General features: G+C 67.2%; 3 protein-coding genes across 3 annotated transcripts; 2 read left to right on the forward strand and 1 right to left on the reverse strand.

The window, feature by feature from the left end:
- Positions 1-195: 195 nt before the first annotated feature.
- On the forward strand, positions 196-7858 carry DRC4 (dynein regulatory complex subunit 4). The gene is made up of 11 exons (XM_082769766.1): positions 196-214; positions 612-701; positions 1601-1798; positions 1971-2177; positions 2715-2769; positions 3304-3509; positions 3768-3935; positions 4298-4384; positions 5566-5775; positions 7258-7323; positions 7588-7858. Exons 1-11 carry the CDS (start codon positions 212-214, stop codon positions 7735-7737), a joined length of 1440 nt encoding a protein of 479 aa, XP_082625892.1. The 5' UTR covers positions 196-211; the 3' UTR covers positions 7738-7858.
- An 18-nt stretch (positions 7859-7876) lies between these two features.
- On the reverse strand, positions 7877-13400 carry LOC309882561 (cadherin-1-like). The gene is given in 14 exon segments (XM_082769768.1): positions 7877-8033; positions 8266-8401; positions 8516-8655; positions 10107-10330; positions 10457-10681; positions 10783-10925; positions 11031-11338; positions 11340-11549; positions 11645-11773; positions 11856-12031; positions 12156-12300; positions 12372-12527; positions 12665-12808; positions 12916-13400. Coding segments are annotated over 14 exon segments (2274 nt in total). The 5' UTR covers positions 12964-13400; the 3' UTR covers positions 7877-7943.
- Positions 13401-13539: 139 nt separating this feature from the next.
- Positions 13540-19378, forward strand: LOC309882539 (B-cadherin). Its single transcript, XM_082769727.1, has 15 exons — positions 13540-13706; positions 15407-15546; positions 15644-15754; positions 15981-16136; positions 16211-16355; positions 16507-16682; positions 16773-16901; positions 16974-17159; positions 17236-17480; positions 17561-17703; positions 17907-18131; positions 18217-18435; positions 18518-18648; positions 18719-18862; positions 18940-19378. The coding sequence occupies exons 1-15, from the start codon at positions 13604-13606 to the stop codon at positions 19150-19152; spliced, it is 2466 nt and encodes an 821-aa protein (XP_082625853.1). The 5' UTR covers positions 13540-13603; the 3' UTR covers positions 19153-19378.

Below are 19378 nucleotides of genomic sequence, written 5' to 3' on the forward strand. Positions count from 1 at the left end.
GGGCCGGGGGGGGCCGGGGGGCAGCGGGGCCGCGGGCACGGCCGGGTCCCGGAGCGGCGGCGGCGGCCGGGGCTGGGCCGGGCCCCGAGCGGGCCCCGACGCCGTTACCGGGGCCGGGCCCGCGTTGCTAAGGGGCGGGGCCTCCGCCGCGCAACTCTCGCGAGACTTCCGCCGCGCGTTGCCAAGGAGACGGCGCCGCGGCCTGGCCGCCATGGTGGGCACCGGGGCCTGCACCGGGGGGTGGGGGGGCACCGGGACCGGGATCCGGATCCGGATCCGGATCCCTGGAGGGACCCCGAGGGCCTGCAGGAGGCTGGGGCCCGGCGGTGGGGGAGCCCCAGCGGGTCCGGGCGCAGCGCTGAGGGTCCCTCGGGCCCTCCCGGCTCGGCCCGGGCCCGGTCCCGGGCGCTGCCCCCGGAGCTTCCCCCCCTCGTAACGCGGCCCTGCTCCTTCTCCTTCTCCTTCTCCTTCTCCTTCTCCTTCTCCTTCTCCTTCTCCTTCTCCTTCTCCTTCTCCTTCTCCTTCTCCTTCTCCTTCTCCTTCTCCTTCTCCTTCTCCTTCTCCTTCTCCTTCTCCTTCTCCTTCTCCTTCTCCTTCTCCTTCTCCCTCAGGCGCCCAAAAAGGCCGTGAAGAAGGGGAAGGGCGGCAAGGCCCCGGCCGTGGTGGACGCCTCGGCCCCCGAGGAGATGAGCAGGGAGCAGGTGAGCACAGCCTGGCCGTGGGGCTGCCGCCTGTGGGGCCGTGGCGTGGGGGTGGAGGGGTCGTGGGGGCACGCCCGGTGCTCGGTGTGGTCGGTGCTGGGCCTGCGGCCCTCACACAGCCTGCCCAGAGCTTCTGCCAGGAGCAGCCCCCTCGTCCTGTCTGTGCTTCTGCTGTTCCATGACGTGCCGCTCCCCTCCTTGGGCTCTCACCGTCTTTGCCCTCGTCCCTTAGCCCTGGAGCCCTGTTCTCTCATGTCAGTGACCTGCTGGTGTGGAAATGTCCTGGGAAAAGTGCCTGTGATGGGAGTCTATTATCTGACAAGTGTTTTGTGATGTTTCCTTTAGAAAGTAACCTGGCTGACCAATTCTGCTGGAATCAGTTTCTTTTTGCATCCGATGCCTTGCTGGGGTGAGCAGGCCCATCTCCACAGGTGGCTGCACTTGCACTCAGCCGTGTGATCGCTCAGCCTGCAGCTTTGTGATTCGCAGCCTGCAGCACTCTCAGCACATCCCAGATCATGCTGTGCTGGGTGCCTAAAAAACAGGAGGAGATGGTCCTGACCTGAGTGATCTCGCTCCCAGGATAAGATCTTGCATGTCTCAGTGCTATCTAGCATCTGAGAACGTGTTACTGGCCCCCTGGGAGACAGAATGCCCAAGCTCTGGCTGCTTAGAGTAGGAGGAGGTTTTGTCACTCCTTTTCCAGAGGCCAGTGGGTCACTGTCATGTCCTGGGCTCTCCCGGCCCCATCCCCACTTTTTGTCCTCCCCTCCTCTGTCCCAGCAGAGGCTACCGTGTTCTGCAGGTTTACAACAGAGCTCACCACGGGTATCTTGAGAAGAGCCACCTGTCCCAGGCCCCCTTTTCCTACTACCTGCCTCCTTCTCTTGGCCTTGCAGCTGGGGCAGCACATTGTGCGTCTCCGGGAGGAGCTGGATCGGGAGCGGGAAGAGCGCAACTACTTCCAGCTGGAGCGCGACAAGATTCACACCTTCTGGGAGATCACCCGCCGGCAGCTGGAGGAGAAGAAAGCCGAGCTGCGTCACAAGGACCGCGAGATGGAGGAGGCGGAGGAGCGGTACCAAGTGGAGATCAAGGTGGGAGGATGAAACGGCTGGGACATGTGCGTGCCCCGAGCCCTGCGCGAGGTGAGGGATGAGGGCAGAGGAGGAGCTGGGCAGGATACGAGCCAGGAGCATCTCTGCCGATATCCCAGCTTCAGATGTTTTCCTGCTGATGCCCGTCACCTGCTCTCTGGCTTGTCTCTAGGTTTACAAGCAGAAGGTGAAGCACTTGCTGTACGAGCACCAGGAAAACCTCACCGAGCTGAAGGCGGAGGGCACCGTGTCCATGAGGCGGGCCCAGAAGGATCACTGGGCCCAGGAGATGGAGCTGCGCAAAGACATGCGCTCCTTAAAGGTGGAGCTGAAGGAGCAAGAGCTGGCCAACGAGGTGGTGGTGAAAAACATGCGCCTGGTAGGTGCCTGGCAGGGCAGCGGGGGCTGGAGCCGCGTGTGAGGAGCCTCTGCCTCAGAGGGAAGTGGTGGGGCTGCTGTCTGAGCCCTCCCAGCCATGGTGTGTGAGCAGGAGACTGTCTCCTCTGCTGTCTTGGCGAGGTGGGAATGGGGTTTCCTGCAGACCCCGATGTCAAATGTACTGATAGGCACTGGAAAGACAGGACAGGATCAGGGAGGAGGGCTTTCTGGGGCAATTTCTGTGAAATCCCTCCTACAGCAGGGCACCAGCAGTGGCTCAAAGCCCCTGAGAACAGCTGGAGAACCTACTGTGCCACTCTGCTCAGATAACGTGGGGTTCAGGCCGTGGTGGGAGCCTTTCCCAGGGAGCAGGATGGGTTTTGGCTGCTTGCTGGGGTGGCTCCTGGCTGCTGGAACCCGGCCCCATGGTTGGGCCTGGCCTGGAGGCCTCCGTGAACCTCAGGGACTGGGTTGTGTAGCGGTGCAGTGACCTCAGGATTGGGTTGTCTGCCTCTAACACGAAACTTCTCCCTCACAGAAACAAGAGGAAGAGATCACGCGGCTGTGCAACGACTTCGAGAGACAAGTGAAAGGTCAGGCCGTGTGTCAGCACTCTGGGGAAGGCTCCTCCGAGCTCCACTGCACTCCTGGTTCTGTGGAGCAGAAAGGGGCTGCTTCCAACCCTCAGTGCTTGCTCCCCGTGCCCACGGGCTGCCAGGCTGCGTGGCCAGCAGCTCTCTGAGCTGAACTCCCAGCTTGGTGGGGTCGTGCCGTGGAAATGGGGCTGGGATGGCCTCCTGTCGTGCGAGCTGGGGGTGGAGGCAGGGCTCTTACTGCTGCCAGCCTGCATCGCTGAGCACTGCTGGCTGGAGGAGCCCTTGCGGATGGAAGCCCTGGCTCCCCACCCCTCTCAGGGGACGCTTCAGGTTCTCACGGGCTGACTTGGAGCTTTTCCATGTCCTGTTTCCAGAATGCTATTTCTGGGCTCTACTCGGCCTGGTCCCAGTGTAACCGCTCTGCGTGCTGGTGGGGCTGGTAGCGAGCGCCTTGTCCTCGAGCAATGCTGCAGTGGGATGTGCTGGGCTGGTGCTCGCTGTCCTTACCCAGCCCCCTGTGTGCTTCCCCAGAGATCGAGGCCAAGTACAACAAGAAAATGCAAATGCTGCGGGACGAGCTTGACTTGCGCCGGAAGACCGAGATCCATGAGGTAGAGGAGAGGAAAAACAACCAGATCAGTGAGCTGATGAAGAACCACGAGAAGGCCTTCAGTGAGATCAAGAACTACTACAACGATATCACCATCAAAAACCTGGCACTCATCAACTTGCTCAAGGTACTGCCTGCCTGCTGCCGCAGCCCTGGCTTGTGGTGGGGCTGGGCCTGTAAGGACTTCACCCAGACCTGGCCAGCTCCCTGGTGGAGGTGCTGGTGCTGCTGTTCTCCTGTACACCATTAACACACAAAGCCCTCGTGCACAAGGAGATGTGGCTTGCTGGGCCGGCAGTGGGAGGGTGTCCTGGCAGCGTGAGGAGCTGGGCAGACCCTGCTGCACAGCCCCTCCAGGAGCCAGCACTCCTCTTCCCAAGAACAGGAGCAGATGGAGGAGAGGAAGAAGAGAGAGAATCAGCTGGAAAAGGAGAAGGCAGATTTGCTGCTCCACAAGAAGCAACAGCAGGAGACCCTGCAGCAGACCCAGGAGCAGGTGTTTGAGATGCAGAAGAAGTTGGCCCACTATGACATGGACAAGGAGGCTCTGACGGTGAGTCGCCAGCCCTGCTGGGAGCCCCCTTCTCTTCTTCCCTGAGTCACTGTGGCTGTTCCCTGGAGTGGAGTCGCTCAGCAGTGACCTCTGCCGCTCAGCAGAGGGCTGGTTGGCCAAATTGCTGAGCAAATGCCTCCGAGTCCCGTTCAGCTTAGCTGTGTGCAAGATCTCAGGTGGGACTCCAGGATTCTGTCAGGAAGAGAGAGGAGCAGCCCCTGCTGCAGAGAGGGGAGGGAGTTGTGGGCGCAGCCTGTGTTTTCTCACCCCTCTCCCTTGGCTGGTCTCTCTCCTCCCTTGCCAGATCACATACCATCCCCTGGAGAAGCTTGCACTCTTTAACTGTCCCTTCCCACTTGCAGAACACAAAAGCCCGTCTGAAAGTCATTCAGAAGGAACTGAAAGACCTGCAGTGGGAACACGAAGTGCTGGAGCAGCGGTTCAGTAAGGTGAGAGCTGCAGGTGGCTCTGGGCATCCACTCTCCCTCTTTACACAGGGTTAGGCACCGGGACTTAGCAGCGCTGCCTACGCTGCGCTTAGCAAAGGGCTTTCCAAAGCCCTGATCTGGAGCCGCGTGTTAGCTGCCGCTTCCAGCAGAGCTTATCGCGGCTTTGGCATCTCCCGTGCTCAGCAGACAGGCCCGGCCTTGTACTTCCCTGAGCAATCATGCGTGTGCTGATGGTCCCCTCCTGGCCCGCTGGTGACAGGCTGGGTCACGAGAGGATCCGCGTGGAGGGGCTCCCGCTGCAGTGGGGAGAGCCGGGGGCGGTGGCTCCCTCGTCCTGCTGGTGCGTGGGTGTCGCTTCCCCTCTTGCCGTGCAGCCTCTTCAAGGAATGTTGTTGTCTGAATATCCCCCCAGCCTCAGCCTCTCCCTTCCAGCTAACCCAGATAAACGTATTGAGGCAGAACGGAGCTCATTTGCAAGTCGTAGAAATCCCCAGGAATATGAACATTGATCTGAGGCCTCGTTAACAATCCATCATTAAGGCAGCAATGTATTCAGTGCAGTCAGAAATAGGCTTTGGAGGAGAAATCCTAATTAGGACACTTATTAACTAGCTGTGAGCCGGGGACTCCTGCCAGCTGCAGGAAGGGGAGGAGGAGAGACCCCTGCATGCCGCGGGCCCTCTCTGAGCTCTGAAGCAGTGCCTGGGGGCAGAGCACTGAGGAGCCTGGATTTGGGGCCAGGCCAATGAAGCGGGGAGCCTGTGCTGCTGGGGGGGGGACAGCGGGGACCAATTCTCTCCCTGCAGGGGCCCAGGAAGGGGGAGGTTTGTGGGGAGCCGAGCTGTTTGGAGGAGAGGTAGCTGGGCTATGTCAGGATTTGAATAACAGGGGCTGCACTGGGGCAGGTGCTGAGGGATGGGGTCCCTGCTGCTGGGGGTGTCCCATGCCAGGGGACAGAGGAAGCAGAGCTGCAGGTGCCGAGGTGGTGCCAGCACAGCAGAGGGGGGGAGCTGTGCTCCAGCACCTGCATTCCCCACGGGGTGCAGGTGCTGTGGGGAGCAGCCCGGCTCTCGCTGGAGCAGGCAGGGCTGAGCAGCACGGCCTGTTTGCTCCCAGCCCCGGGTGGCTGCCGGGGGGGGGTCCCGGGGGCGGTGTGAAGCTGTGCCATGTTCTCGGAGCAGGTGCAGGCGGAGCGAGATGAGCTCTACCAGAAGTTCACCAAAGCCATTAACGAGGTGCAGCAGAAGACGGGCTTCAAGAACCTGCTTCTGGAGCGCAAGCTGAAAGGACTCCTCGACGTCCTGGAGAAGAAGGAGGTGGAGCTCAGCGAGGTCTTTGCAGCCTCCAACCTCGACCCGGGCGCCCTCTCCTTGGTCTCACAGAAGCTGGAGGTACTGTGCGCTGCTGCAGGGCCCCGTGGAGGCTGTTCTCCCAGCAGGGCTGGCTCTTGAGGGGCTGAGCCTGCTCTGGGGCAGATCCTGTAGTGCGTGAGCGTGGCCAGGTGCCTGAGGGGCTTCGTTCCAGGCAGTGCCAGGGCAGACCCAGGCTGTGTGGCAGGAAAGAGAGTCCCCGTCCTCCCTGCACTGTGGATATCTGCCCAGGCAGCCAGTCCACAGCCCTGGGACGCTGTGACAAGCACCTCAGCCTGCTCGGGTGCTGAAAGCCCCATGTGAAGGGCCTGTAACTGTCGTGTCAGTCGTTCCCGACACTCCCAGCGCTGTGCACGGTGCCGCAGGGCACCCCAGCTCTCCCTCGAGAGCGAGGCATGTGGGCGTAGGCGTTTGGCGCTGATCTCTCCCTCAGGTGGAGTCTGTTTGAAGGAGGATGGCCCCGGGCAGAGCGCTGCTCACCAGGGCTCTGTGCTGGCAGGTGGCTCCCGATGCGGCGCTGAGCAGCAGGCTGCCTGCGGGGCCTGGGAGCGACCCAGAGCGCCCCGACTGCGGGGAGCCACCGCTGCTGAGCCTTGCCCGTGCTCCTCTCCCGGCCTCTCTGGCTGCAGAGGCGGTGCAGACCGGATCCCAGAGGCTCTGCGATGTCTGGCGTGCTAAAAATACCAACGCAGAAAGCCTCGGCACGGTGCAGCGGCTCGGAGACCCACATTCCTGGAGCGTGCAGCAGCAGTAACTGGAGAAGCAGCATTTGTTTCAGGCGGGCTGCAGACGGGACACAGGTTCCCAGCCCAGCTTGGCCTCTGCTTCCCTGGCGCCCTCCTGCTCACACTGTGCCACCTGCCCCATCCAGGGCCCTCTGTGCTGGGTGCTGGTGGTGCTCCTGGACCTCCCCCGTGCCAGGGCACCTTAGGGATGAGCGCGGCAGCAGCCCCAGGCTCCCAGTGGGTATGACAGCACAGCAGATGTGCCACCTACCAGCAGGTGCCACAGCAGCACGTTGGGAAACATTCCTGGGAAGGCGTCAAGGCGCCGCTGTCTCCCTCAGCTGCTGGGGTCCCTGAATTCCTTTGCTCAGCTGCCTCCAGCCACCGGCGCCCTCCTGGGGAGGCTCTCCCTGTAATTCCCTCGGTGCCGTGGCGGCGGGGAGGTGCTGCGGGAGCAGGTGCTGCCGTCCGCCCCCGCTTGCAGCAGGGCAGGAGATGCTGGTGGCGGGGCTGAGCTGGCGTTCGTGCTCTTGGTCTGGCAGCTCCCCGGGCCTTGCCTGTGCCCGGGGCTGGCTGTCCCTGGCAGCGCTGGCCCTGCGGGGACGTGGTGGTGGCCGCCTGCCCGGCTGTGCCGCGAGCTGCCCTGCTTCAGCCGTGTCCCGCTGCCAACCTGGCTGCATCACAGCAGCTGCTCCATGCTCCAGCCTGCAGCACAGCCCCAGCTCGATGTGCCCTCGGTGCCAGGCAGCCGAAGCCTAACGCACTGTTTCCCTTGCAGGACGTGCTCAGTTCCAAGAACACCACCATCGAGGACCTGCAGTTCCAGCTGGCCCGAGCCTGCAAGGTGAGCAAGGGGCCTGGGCACGCGGTGTAAGCCCTGGGGCTGGCCTCGCTCCGAGGGAAGGGAACTCGCAGCAGGCCAGCTGAGCTGCTTCATGCCCTGCAGTGCTGGCTCGGGCTGCGTTGCTCCCGATTCCCTGACTTTCCCCTGCAAAGCAAGGCTGGTTTGGGGGTCCCCACCATTTAGGGGGCTGCGGGGACCCTGGCAAGGAGGGGCTGGGCTGGGGTTTGTGCTGGCAGAGCAGAACGTGGAGCGTTTCTCTTCCAGGCACACAATGACATGCTGCAGACGCTGGAGGCGAAGCTGACCGCCTTTGGGATCCCGCTGGACAACCTGGGCTTCAAGCCCCTGGAGAGCCCGGTGCTGGGCCAGGCATTGGGGCAGGGCCCCGCGGGACTCGTGGCAGTGCCCACGTGACACCAGGCAGCACCCATGGGTGCTGGCTGTGTTCGGGTGCTCCTGGGGCAGGGAGCAGGGCTGCGCCTGCCTCACACCACCAGCATCCCACCCCAAGGAAGGTGATTTTTTATTATTATTTTTTTTTTGAGACTAGTGGTGCTGTTTGAATCCTTTAATGGTGTCAGTCGTGTAGCGGCGGCCCCGCGGGGAGGATGTGCCCTGCCCTAGCTGCCCCGGTACGTTGTGTAGGAGTAGGGGCTGATCAGCAGCGGGATGTGCAGCTTCTGGGTTGGGTCGGTGATGGTGAAGACGACCTAGGGGAGAGCAAAAAGGGGTTGAGGGGGAGAAAGCCCCAGCCACAAGCCACCCCTGCCCCTCTCCCTGTCATCTGAGGCCACTCCAAGCAGTGCAGCAGGAGGTGGCTGGGGGGAGGGAGCTCCTGCACGCATGGACACCGCCTCCAGCCCCCCTGCAGCTCCGGCAGTGACCGGGGCTGGCTCCCAGAGGCACCAGGCGCCCCCCCCTCTCTGCCCTTCAGCCAGGTACCTCCACGAAGGAGTAGAAGCTGCTGTACCCCAGACTCTCCCAGTACTCCGCCGTCTCAAAGTGCAGCTTGTAGGTGCCAGCCTTAGCCTGCCCCGGAGGCAGGAGGGGCAGGCAGCGCCCGTCCTCATCCGTCCACCTAAAAAACACAAGGAGGCACAAGATGATGGCCCTAAAAGCCTCCCCCCGGAGCTCTCTCAGCTGGGGGTCTCGGGGGGGGGGGAATGGGGCTGGGTGGTGTCACCTCCCCTACCTCTGTGCCAGCTCCCTCCACTGCGCCCCCGGCTCCTGCAGCTGGGCCAGGCGGAGGGCGAGGCGGGCGGCGGGCAGCCCCGTGGCCGTGTTCAGCACGTGGGTGGTCAGGGAGCCCTGCGGCCTCTCCATGCCTCCAACCTGCAGCAAGGGAGCAGCGAGGGCTGGGGGGCTCCCCAGAAGCACTGTCCCGCTCCCCCCAGCACCACCACCCGAGCGCTCCACCCCCAGGAGTAATTATTTGGGATGGGTAGCGGGGGGCTGAGGGGAACCCAGGGTGGGCAGGGCCCCGTGCTGGTGTCAGTGCAGCCGGGTCCCTCCGGGAACTTCTCCATCCCCAGCACCCTGCTGTGCCTGCCAGGTCCCAGGGGTGCACCCCAACACCCCCAGCAGCTGCCTGCATGCCCAGGGCACCACCGCTGTGCACGGCGTGGGCACCCTGCCCGGCTTTCTGCCTGGAAGGAGGGCTGCCGGGCTCCCCGTTCAGCCCCGTGTCGGTGTGCACCGACGGGCCACCCCCGGGGAGGAAGCGGCCATGTCCCTGTCACCTTCCCAGCCTGCACCGATCGCGGTGTCACCACATCACGTGCAGCACATGTTAACCCTGCAAGTGCTCCGGCACTGCCTGGGGCAGGCAGCCAGCACGGGGTCGGGGCGCTGCCCCTTCCCCCACAGCAGCCCCTGGCCGTGCTCGGTGGGGTGGGACCCCCAAAACCACCCCAACTGCTCCTCTGGGGCTGCCCCAAGTGCCTGCCCCTAGCCCAGGGCTGGCTGCGGGCTTTGGCTTCCCCGACCTTCAGGAGGCACAACAGCAAGCGAGGGCTCGCGGTGGCTTACCTGCCTCTCCTCCGTCCCGCTCTGCCAGGTCCCCGCACCCGGTGCCACCCCGCAGGCTGCCATCCCCTGTCCCAGACACCTTCCCCAGGGAGCTGCTGGGACCGGGGGCCGCTATCCCGGCACGCTCCTCCCCGGCTGGGCCGGCCCGTGCAGGCGGCTCCCCAGCAGCCGGCACACCCCGGTGTGCCCCGACGGAACCCGTGCTCTGGCGGCACCGCAGCCCCGGGGCTGATGGCCCCAAGTCCAGCTGGATTTTGAGGCGACCAGGACTGGTTGAGCCACAGTGGAGCTGCCGGCCCAGCCTCCCCCTGCAAAGAGCTCAGAGCGCGTGAGCGGGGCCGGGCACGTGGAGGCTGCGAGGAGCAGTCAGCGGGATCACCGCGGGCAAGCCCTGCTCGTCCGACCTGCCTGCCTCCCCTCCTGCGCCACCGGGAGGGCCCGGCGCCTCATCTGCGTGCTGATAGCAGTGGTGGTGGTGGCTGGGAGCCCGCGTCCGTCCCCATCGGCAGCTTCAGGGGGTGTTTGGGGACCACCTGCTGCGCACACGGTGTCTGGGTGGGCAGTGAGAGCCAGGGGAGCGCAGAGGCTGAGCGCCTGGGGCAGGGGGGCCGTGCCCAGGACAAGGCTCATCTGCACCTCCAGCCTGCTGCGGCCGTGGGGATCACCCAGGTGAGGGGGACAGGGACGGTCACCCCGATGTGGGGGAGAGGGGAAAACGACTCCCTGGAGCCGGCTCGAGTAGGGGAGACAGGTACCATGGTGAAGCTGAAGACGGGAACGTTGCTGATGGCATCCCTGATGTCGACGATGGCAGTGGCAGTGAACGCTCTCTGCTCGCAGTTTTCGGCTGCCCCTTCGCAATCGCACACCCGGGCTTTGACTTCTGTGACTTGTGCCTTGCCCTGGCTGTCTGTCAGCCTCAGGAAGATGCTGTACTCCCCGGGCTCCAGCTCCTTATTCAGTCTCAGGAGCAGCGAGTCTTGTGTGGGAGAGAGGGCATTCAGGGTGGCTCAGGGGGATCTGGCTAGGATGCGGCCCTTGCTCAGTGTCCCCCCACTGCCCTGTGCCACAGGTGGGTGGCTGGCACGGACCCCACGGCACCTACCTTGGCCAGACATTATGACACTCCAGTTGGTGCTGGAGCCGTGCTCCAGCGCTGCCTGGAACGGGTAGGTGTTTGGGGGCAGGTCCTTGTCGACGATGGTCAGCGTCTGCTCCTCGGGCTGCCGGCTGCAGATGTCGAAGATGCGGGGCTCCGGCGTGGGCCCGTTGTCGTTCACATCCTGGAGGAGCAGCAGCAGCGTCCCCGTGCCCGTTGCGTCCGGCACCCCTGCGGAGCTGGGCGTTAGCGAGGTGCCTGCAGCCCGTCCCCGCGCCCTGCACGGCCACCCCGTGTCCCCGCAGCCCCCGCTGCCCGTGGCGCGTCCTCACCGTTGTCCACGGCCAGGACGATGGCCTTGTAGGTGCTGTTGATGGCGTGCACCGACTCGCGGTCCAGCGGCTGGGCGGCCGTGACGATGCCGTTCTCGGGGTCGATGGCCAGCCACCCCGCGGGGTCGCTGCCCATGCGGTACCTGGGCAAGGGAGGGTCAGCGGGGGGCTCGGTGCCCAGCCTGGCCCCTCCGGCCGGGCGGGACGGGGCACGCAGCCCTCGCGCCCCCAGCATCGCCCCCACTCACGTGATCCTGTTCCTCTGGTTCTTGTCGGGGTCCTGGGCCGTGTAGGAGGTGACCTCGTGGCCCACCGGCAGGTCCTCCGACACCTCCACCCTCTTGACGGGGGGCACGAAGACGGGGGGCTCGTTCACATCCCTGACGAGCACCAGCACGCTGGCCGAGGAGAGCCCGAGGGACACGGAGAGGGGGACCACGTTCTCCACCGTCACCACGAGGTCGTAGCGGTTCCTGGTCTCGTAGTCCAGGCCCTGGAGGCGGCACAGAGGAGCTGGGCTGGGAGCGGTGCTGGGGGGGACGCGTCCCGCTCGGGGCAGCCCCGGGAGCCCCCAGACCCACCTTGGCGGTCCTCAGGATGCCGTCGTTGGTGTTGGGGTCGGTGGCGATGCTGAAGGCGCCGTCCTGGTCCCCGCTCTTGATGCGGTAGACGGCTTGCCAGGCCGGGGAGCCCGGCATGTCCTGGTCCGTCACGTGCAGCCTGGCCACCTCCAGCCCCACCTCGTTCTCGGGCACCGTCCCCTCGTACTGCGGGAGGGGCGCAGGGACGGTCAGCGCGGTGTGGGGCTGGGGGCAGCGGGGGCAGCGGCTCGCGGGAGCCGGCATGGGGGGGAGCTCGGTACCATGGTGGGGTCGAAGATGGGGATGTTGTCGTTGGCATCCGTGACCTCGATGACGGCCGTGGCGGTGGTGGACAGCCCCTTGCCCTCCTGGTCCGTGGCCCGGACGATCAGCGTGTAGTTGGGGGTGGTCTGCGAGCGGAGAGCAGCGCGGTCAGGGGCGCCCCGCGGCCGCTCCTACCATGGGGGTGCCAGGACGTGGCCGGGCGCCCACCTCGCGGTCCAGCCCCGTGCCGAGGACGCTGATGACGCCCTTCTGGGGGTTGATGGTGAACATCTGGGGGTGCGGGCGCGCCGGCTCCTGGCTGACGATGGAGTAGCTGACGATGCCGTTGTCTGCAGCCACCGTGTCATCCGCGTCCGTGGCGTTCACGGTCATCACGGAGGTGCCTGGTGTGGGGACAGGACGGGATGGGGAGATGTCACTCATGGGACAAGCCCCGTGGGTGCCACCGTCAGCCTGGCGCAGCTCTGTCCCGGGGCCCCGTGGCCCCCCCACCCCCAGCCCACGCACCCGGCTTCACGTTCTCCTCGATGTAGCCGACAAAGACCTGCTTGGTGAAGACGGGCTTGTTGTCGTTCTGGTCCATCACCGTGATGATGATCTCCATGGGGTCCTCCACGGGCTGCCCGTTGGCCGACACGGCGTGGGAGAAGAGCTGCGGGGGCACCGTCAGTGGCGTGGCCCCCTCGGGACCCCCCGGCGCCCCCAGCCCCGGCCCCCACTCACGACGTATTTCTCGATCTCCTCGCGGTCCAGCGGCTGTGTCACCTCCAGCCACCCCGTCTCACGCTCGATGGTGAAGACGCCCACGGGGGGGCTGTCCACCCCCTGCCCCGTGATGCTGTAGAAAACCTTGGTCTCCTTGTCCTTGTTGGATTTGATCTGGGGGCGAGGCGGGGGGCTGTTAGAGGGGTCTGGCGCTCCGCAGAGGTACCCGCGTCCCCCCCGGGGCTGCTCAGCCCGGCTGCAGGGCCCGGTGCTGGCTCAGCCCTCGTCCCCACACCGTGGGGGCCACGTACCTGCACCAGCTTCATGGGGAAGGGCCCCTGGTTATTCTCCATGCAGCTGATGGGGGGGATGACCCAGTCCCTCTTCTGCCTTCGGAGGCCGCGGCCAGACGCGGGGAAGGCCACGTCATCTACCTGGGTGCTGAGCACCGTGACCTGCGGGATGGAGAGCAGCGGGAGGGCAGCGGGGCTGTGCCGTGCGGGTTTCCTCTCCCCTCCTCGTCACCCCTCACCGATGCGCAGCAGCCCCCAGAGCGCCCTACCTGCAGGAGGAGGAGGAGAAGGAGGAGGATGAGGGTGCAGGGTGCCATGGCTCCGGCCACTCCGGGCGCTCCGAGCGCTGACCAGGGCCAGCTCCGTGCCCTTGGACTGTGCCCCTGGCAAAGCTCCCAGCAATGCCCACGTGGGTGCCAGCGCAGGGGGTGCCAAACCCCGGCCCCACTGTGCCCCCCAGCCCCACAGGGTGCCTGGGGAGGGTCAGGGTGCGGGGTCTTGCACGCGGGTGCTGTTCCATGCCCGGGGGGTGCCCAGGCACCGGCAGCCCCCGTTGGGACGACGGCTCCGTGCTGCGCCTCACCGCTCAGCCCCCCGGAGCTGGGGGGGGGGTCGCGGCTCTCCACCTCCCCCCCCCGGGCACCGGCTGCCGCTGCCCCAACCGGGTGCGCGAGGAGAGCCCGGGGGGGGCGCACGGAGGTAGCGGCGGAACCGGGGAGGACCTGGGGAGGGCGGGGAACACCCCGGGAGGGGCGCACGGGGGGACCGGGAACGGCTCGGCGGGGGGGGGAGGGGGGCGGAACCGGGGCGGGACCGGGCGGGGCGGGGCGGGACCGGACCGGGCGGGGCGGGGCGGGGCGGGGCGGGGGGGGCCGGTCGGTACCTGCGCGGCCGCGGCCTCACCTGGAGCCTCGCGGAGCAGCGGGCGGGGGCGCGGCGCTCGGTAGCGGCGGGGCCATGCGGGGGTCGCGCTCCGGGCTCTGCCCGCTCCTCCTGCTCCTGCTCCTACCGCCTGCCGCCGCCCCGGCCCCGGCCCGGCCGTGCGCTCCCCCGGGGCCAGGTAAGCGGCGCCGTCGGGGCGCGGGGAGCATCACCGAGGGGGCGGAGGGGGCTTTGGGGCGCCGCCACGCCGGGAGGCACCGGCACCGGGGCGGCGGGGGCAGGTGGGCTGCCCCGGGATGGGCTGGGGGTGGTGGAGAGCCCCCCCCTTGCTGCGGTGCTCGGCCCTGTTCTTCCCCCTTCGCCCTCCAACTTGGGGGCCCGGTGCTAGCCGCGGTGCGGAGCTGGTTGGTGCCCTCGGGGTGCGGGGCTGCTGTGCCCCCCCCGGGCCGTGGGCTCGCTCCTTTGCCCCCCGGCCGTGCCCTCGGCATCGCGGGGCGACCCCTTGCAGGCTGTGGGCTGGTCGCGGACCCCCCTTTCCTGGCCAGGGGGGGCTCTGGCGGTGCCGTTCGGGCCCCGTCGGCTGATGCCGGCGCCTCCGGTCGGCGGAGAGCGGCCGGGAGCCGCCGGGCAGGGCGGGACCCCGCGGGTCGGTGCCAGGCGCCGGGCTGCCGCTGGGACCGGTCGCCCCGGGGCCACCTTCTCCGGTACGGGCGGGGGGCTCGGGGGCACGGCGGGGCGGCAGGGGCCGGTTCCCGGGGCTGGCTCCCGGTGCCGGTTCCCGGTGCCGGCGGGGCCGCCCGCCGTGTTTACTCGTCGGCATCCCCGGGGAACGGGGCTGCTCGGGAACCACGACCGCAGGCAGCGCTCCCCTAATGGCTGCGGAGCGCTGAAAGCTCTGGCCCTGAGAGCTCTCCCCGTGCCAGCCCTGACCTCAGACCCCCGGCTGCCGAGAGCCGCGGGCAGCTCCTGCCAGGCTGGGGCCGTGGGTAGGGGCTGGGGCCGGCCGGGGGGCTGCAGCCCCTCCGTGGGAGCCTGGGCTCGGCTCCATCACCGGGCCCCACGGAGACGGGCAGGGTGCCCAGGCTGCGTGGTGCCTAGGAACCTCGGGGGCATGGGGGGAGCCTGGTGCTGGAGCGGGGCTGCAGACCCCGACCCCATGGCGAGGGCTGGCTCCTCGTGCCCTGGTGTGGCCGTGGCCCTCGTGGTGTGGCCATGGCCATTTCGTCCCCAGCACCATCCCTGATTGCTTGCAAGAGTTGCCCTCCAGGCACCAGCTCTGCCCCAGCGCGGGGTCCAGGGGGCCCCCTGGGGACCTGCTCCTGCTCCCCCAGCCCAGGACCTGCTACGCCCGCGGGGCACGGCTCTCCTCGCCCTGCTTCCATCGCTCTCCCTGCTCCTGGCAGCCTCTCGGCCAGCACAGCCAGAGCAGGCTTAGCACTGCTAATCCCCTAATCCTGCGGGGTGCTGGGGGTGCTGGGGCTGGGCCCAGCATGGCGCGGGGGCGCAGCGTGGCTTTGGGTGCAGGGCCCTGCTGCAGTGCGGGTCCCAGCCTGGGGTGGGGGGGGTGGGGGGTGGGGGGGGAGGGAGCAGGCGGTGACACACAGAGGTGGGAGGCGCGGGGCAGGGCCCTGCGTGCCCAGGAATTTCCCCGTCATCTCCGAAACAAAGCCAAAGCCGAGCTCCTGCCCGCCCCCAGTGCCGGGAACCACTCCGGCCTCCCCCTCCTGATCCTAATCCCCAGGGCTCAGCCGGGCTGGCCGGGAGCTCCCAGGGCCACGCAGGGGGCACGTGGAGTTTAGGGACAGCCCCCAGCATGGCTGGGGTGGGGGCAGCAGGTTGTGTCCCCTCCGTGGCCACCCTGACCCCTGCCCCTCACAGCAGGCGATGGCACGGTGCAGTACGAGGACGAGGAGCCCCACGTGGGAGCGGTGGCACCGAGGCCCCCAGGGTGGCTGCTTGTGACTCCCCAGGATGCCACCATCCAGCCAGGCCCTGTGCGGAGCCGGCGCTCCCTGCAGGTAATGCTCCTGGGCAGCCCCCCCCCAGGCAAACACCCCCGTCCCCCAGACCTTTCCCCGTGTGGCTGCTCCCTCACCCCGCTCTCCTTCCCACCAGGAGGTCCCCGGTGTCCCCAGGGCTCTGAGGAGGCGGAAGAGGGACTGGGTGATCCCTCCCATCAAGGTCCCTGAAAATGAGAGGGGTCCCTTCCCCAAAAAGCTGGTTCAGGTATGGAGGGGGCCCAGAGGTGTGGGTGGGTGCCCTGGGGTGGGGTGATGCTCTGGGTGTGCCCGTCATCGTCGCATCTGGGCAGGCATCTGGAGCTGGGCATGGATGTGTGCGCCCAGGGCAGCGGAGGTGCCGGCCATGGGCATGGGGGGGTGCCAGGATGGGGTGCGGTGCCGTGGGGGGGCTGCCAAGCCCCAGCACTGAGCGCTGCTGCGCACCCCTCCAGATCAAATCCAACCGGGACCGGGAGGCGAAGATCTTCTACAGCATCACGGGGCAGGGGGCAGACACCCACCCCGAGGGCATCTTCACCATCGAGAAGGAGACGGGCTGGATGAAGGTGACGCAGCCGCTGGACCGGGAGCACATGGACAAGTACCACGTAGGTGCCGGCTGGGGGACGGGGCGCTGGGGCAGGCGCTGTGCCAGCTCCCTGCTCACCCCTCTGCCTCGCAGCTCTTCTCCCACGCCGTGTCCGAGAACGGCAAGCCCGTGGAGGAGCCGATGGAGATCATAGTGACGGTGACGGACCAGAACGACAACAAGCCCCAGTTCACGCAGGAGGTGTTCAGGGGCTCCGTGCCCGAGGGTGCTTTGCCAGGTAGGGCCGGTGCCACGGTGGTTTGGGTGTGGCGTGGCCCCATGGCGAAACTCTGCCTCCTGCTGGATGTGTCCTTGGAGAGCCCCAGCACTGCCCCTCCTGGGGACATGGGTGCCCTGTCCCTCCCTCACACGGACGCCCCATCCCACAGGCACCTCGGTGATGCAGGTGAACGCCACGGATGCAGATGACGCTGTGGAAACCTACAACGGTGTCCTTGCCTACTCCATCCTCAGCCAGGAGCCACGGGAGCCCCATCCCCACATGTTCACCGTCAACAGGGCCACCGGCACCCTCAGCGTCATTGCCAGCGGCCTCGACCGCGAGGTGGGACCCGCGGCACCATGGGGGTGGCGCTGGCACCGGGCGGGCTGCGGGGTGCTGACGGGTGTCTGTCTGTCTGTCTGCCCCCCGCAGCGCGTGCGGGAGTACACGCTGACCGTGCAGGCGGCCGACCTGGATGGCGAGGGGCTGACCACCACAGCGCTGGCCGTGATTGAGATCACGGATGTGAACGACAACGCCCCCGAGTTTGACCCCAAAACGGTAACGTGGCTGTCGGGCGGGCAGGGTGGGCCGGGCACGGCGGGCTCGTTGCTGACGGTCCCCAATGCACAGTACGAGGCGGCCGTGCCGGAGAACGAGGCCGGGCTGGAGGTGGCCCGGCTGCACACCACGGACCTGGACGAGCCCCAGACGCCGGCGTGGCGCGCCGTCTACTCCATCGTGCGCGGCAACGAGGGCGGCGCCTTCGCCATCACCACCGACCCTGCCAGCAACGAGGGCGTCCTGCGGACAGCCAAGGTGCGTGTCCCGTGCCCGTCCCCGCGGTGCGGCCACCCGCCCTGCGTGGTGCTGCCCGTCCCGTCCCCTCCTGCAGGCTCTGGACTACGAGGCCAAGAGGCAGTTTGTGCTCCACGTGGCCGTGGCAAACGAGGCCCCCTTCGCCGTCAAGCTGCCCACGGCCACGGCCACGGTGACGGTCAGCGTGGAGGATGTGAACGAGGCACCCGTCTTCGACCCCCCGGTGCGGCTCGCCCAGGTGGCGGAGGACGCGCCGCTGGGGCAGCCCCTGGCCTCCTACACGGCCCAGGACCCCGACAAAGCCCAGCGGCAGCGCATCAAGTGAGCGGGGCTGGGGTTGGTTGGGGCCGGGGGGGTCCTGCTGCCGTGCCCTTGTGGAACCAGCACCCTCTGTCCCCCAGGTACGTGGTGGGCAGCGACCCTGCAGGCTGGCTGTCGGTGCACCTGGAGAACGGGCTCATCACGGCACGGGACCACCTGGACCGCGAGTCGCCCTTCGCCAAGAACAGCACCTACGTGGCCGTGCTGCTGGCCGTGGACGACGGTGAGGCGCGGTGGCCATGAAAGGAGCCCTTGTTCCTGCCGGGTGCTGTCCCACGTGAGGGACACGTGCTCCTGGTGTCACGGGGGTGCTGCATCCCGGCTCGCTCCCTTGGGCAGGGAGCGGTGCCCGCGCGGTCTGGTCCTTGGGGGTGGGAGGGAGGCCCTGCTCTCGGGGTGCCCCGCCAGCCCGGCTCCTCTCGGCAGGTTCTCCACCCGCCACGGGCACTGGCACCCTGCTCCTCACCCTGCTGGACGTGAACGACCACGGCCCTGAGCCTGAGCCCCGCAACATCGTCGTCTGCAACCGCAGCCCCGTGCCCCAGGTCCTCACCATCATCGACAGGGACCTGCCCCCCAACACGGGTCCCTTCCGTGCTGAGCTGAGCCACGGCTCGGGGGACAGCTGGGCAGTGGAGGTCGGGGACACCGGTAAGGCAGAGGCTCAACGCGATGGGTGCCTCAGCTGCTGCAGGGGTAGGCACCTCAGGTCACCCACGTCACTCCTCTCACGCAGGTGACACCGTCACCTTGCGGCTGACGGAGCCGCTGGAGCAGGAGGAGTACAGCGTCTACCTGCGGCTCTTCGACCGCCAGGGCAAGGACCAGGTCACCGTCATCAAGGCACAAGTGTGCGACTGCCAGGGCCGGGTGGAGAGCTGCGCCTACGAGCCGCAGGTGGCCACCGGCGTGCCCATCATCCTCGCCGTCCTGGGCGCCCTCCTGGCTTTTCTGAGTGAGTTGAGGGGGGTTTGAAGGGGCTGCGCCCCACCCGTGGGTGCTGGGGTGCCCCCACTGATGCCGCTCCTCTCCCGCAGTCATCCTGCTGCTGCTGCTGCTCTTTGTGAGGAGGAGGAAGGTGGTGAAGGAGCCGCTGCTGCTGCCGGAGGACGACACGCGGGACAACGTCTTCTACTACGGGGAGGAGGGCGGGGGCGAGGAGGACCAGGTGGGTGCCAGGGATGGGGGTGTCCCCGTGTCACCGCGGGCTGGCCTGACCCCGCGCTGTCCCCACACAGGACTACGACCTGAGCCAGCTGCACCGCGGCCTGGATGCCCGCCCCGAGGTGATCCGCAACGACGTGGCCCCCCCGCTGATGGCAGCCCCCCAGTACCGGCCCCGGCCCGCCAACCCCGAGGACATCGGCACCTTCATCGACGAGGTGAGCCCCTTCCCCTGCTGGGGGGGGCTTGGGGCATCTCTAGCTCCCCGCTGAGCTCCTCTTCTATCCCCCCCCAGAACCTGAAGGCGGCTGACACAGACCCCACAGCCCCCCCCTACGACTCCCTGCTGGTGTTCGACTACGAGGGCAGCGGTTCGGAGGCCGCCTCGCTCAGCTCCCTCAACTCCTCCGACTCCGACCAGGACCAGGACTACGACTACCTCAACGAGTGGGGCAACCGCTTCAAGAAGCTGGCCGAGCTCTACGGCGGCGGGGAGGACGATGAGTAGGGCCCCCCCCGGCCCCTCCTGTGCTGCTGCTCCTGCTGCCCAAAGCCTTACCCCTGCTGTGCCTTGGGGCCGGCGCTGCCCCCCCCCCCCCTCAGTCCTTCTGATGCCTTCTGCTGAAGCGGCCTCGGCTTCCTCCTGTGTATTTTTTAATGAAATAAATGTAGTGTGATGATACAGACGGGCTAAGCTGGGTTATGTAGAAGTTTTAATAAAGGATGTGGATTTC

Source organism: Aythya marila, assembly GCF_965140915.1.
Source record: "Aythya marila genome assembly, chromosome: 12".
Lineage (NCBI taxonomy): Eukaryota > Metazoa > Chordata > Aves > Anseriformes > Anatidae > Aythya > Aythya marila.

Bases quoted from the DNA above. Each gene is read 5' to 3' on its own strand.
- DRC4 (XM_082769766.1), top strand. The intron at 1,799-1,970 runs GTGGGAGGATGA...GCTTGTCTCTAG, and splicing joins GGTACCAAGTGGAGATCAAG to GTTTACAAGCAGAAGGTGAA. The intron at 2,770-3,303 runs GTCAGGCCGTGT...GTGCTTCCCCAG, and splicing joins CTTCGAGAGACAAGTGAAAG to AGATCGAGGCCAAGTACAAC.
- LOC309882539 (XM_082769727.1), top strand. From the start codon at position 13,604: ATGCGGGGGTCGCGCTCCGGGCTCTGCCCGCTCCTCCTGCTCCTGCTC. The intron at 17,481-17,560 runs GTGAGCGGGGCT...TCTGTCCCCCAG, and splicing joins GCCCAGCGGCAGCGCATCAA to GTACGTGGTGGGCAGCGACC. The intron at 18,436-18,517 runs GTGAGTTGAGGG...CCTCTCCCGCAG, and splicing joins CGCCCTCCTGGCTTTTCTGA to TCATCCTGCTGCTGCTGCTG.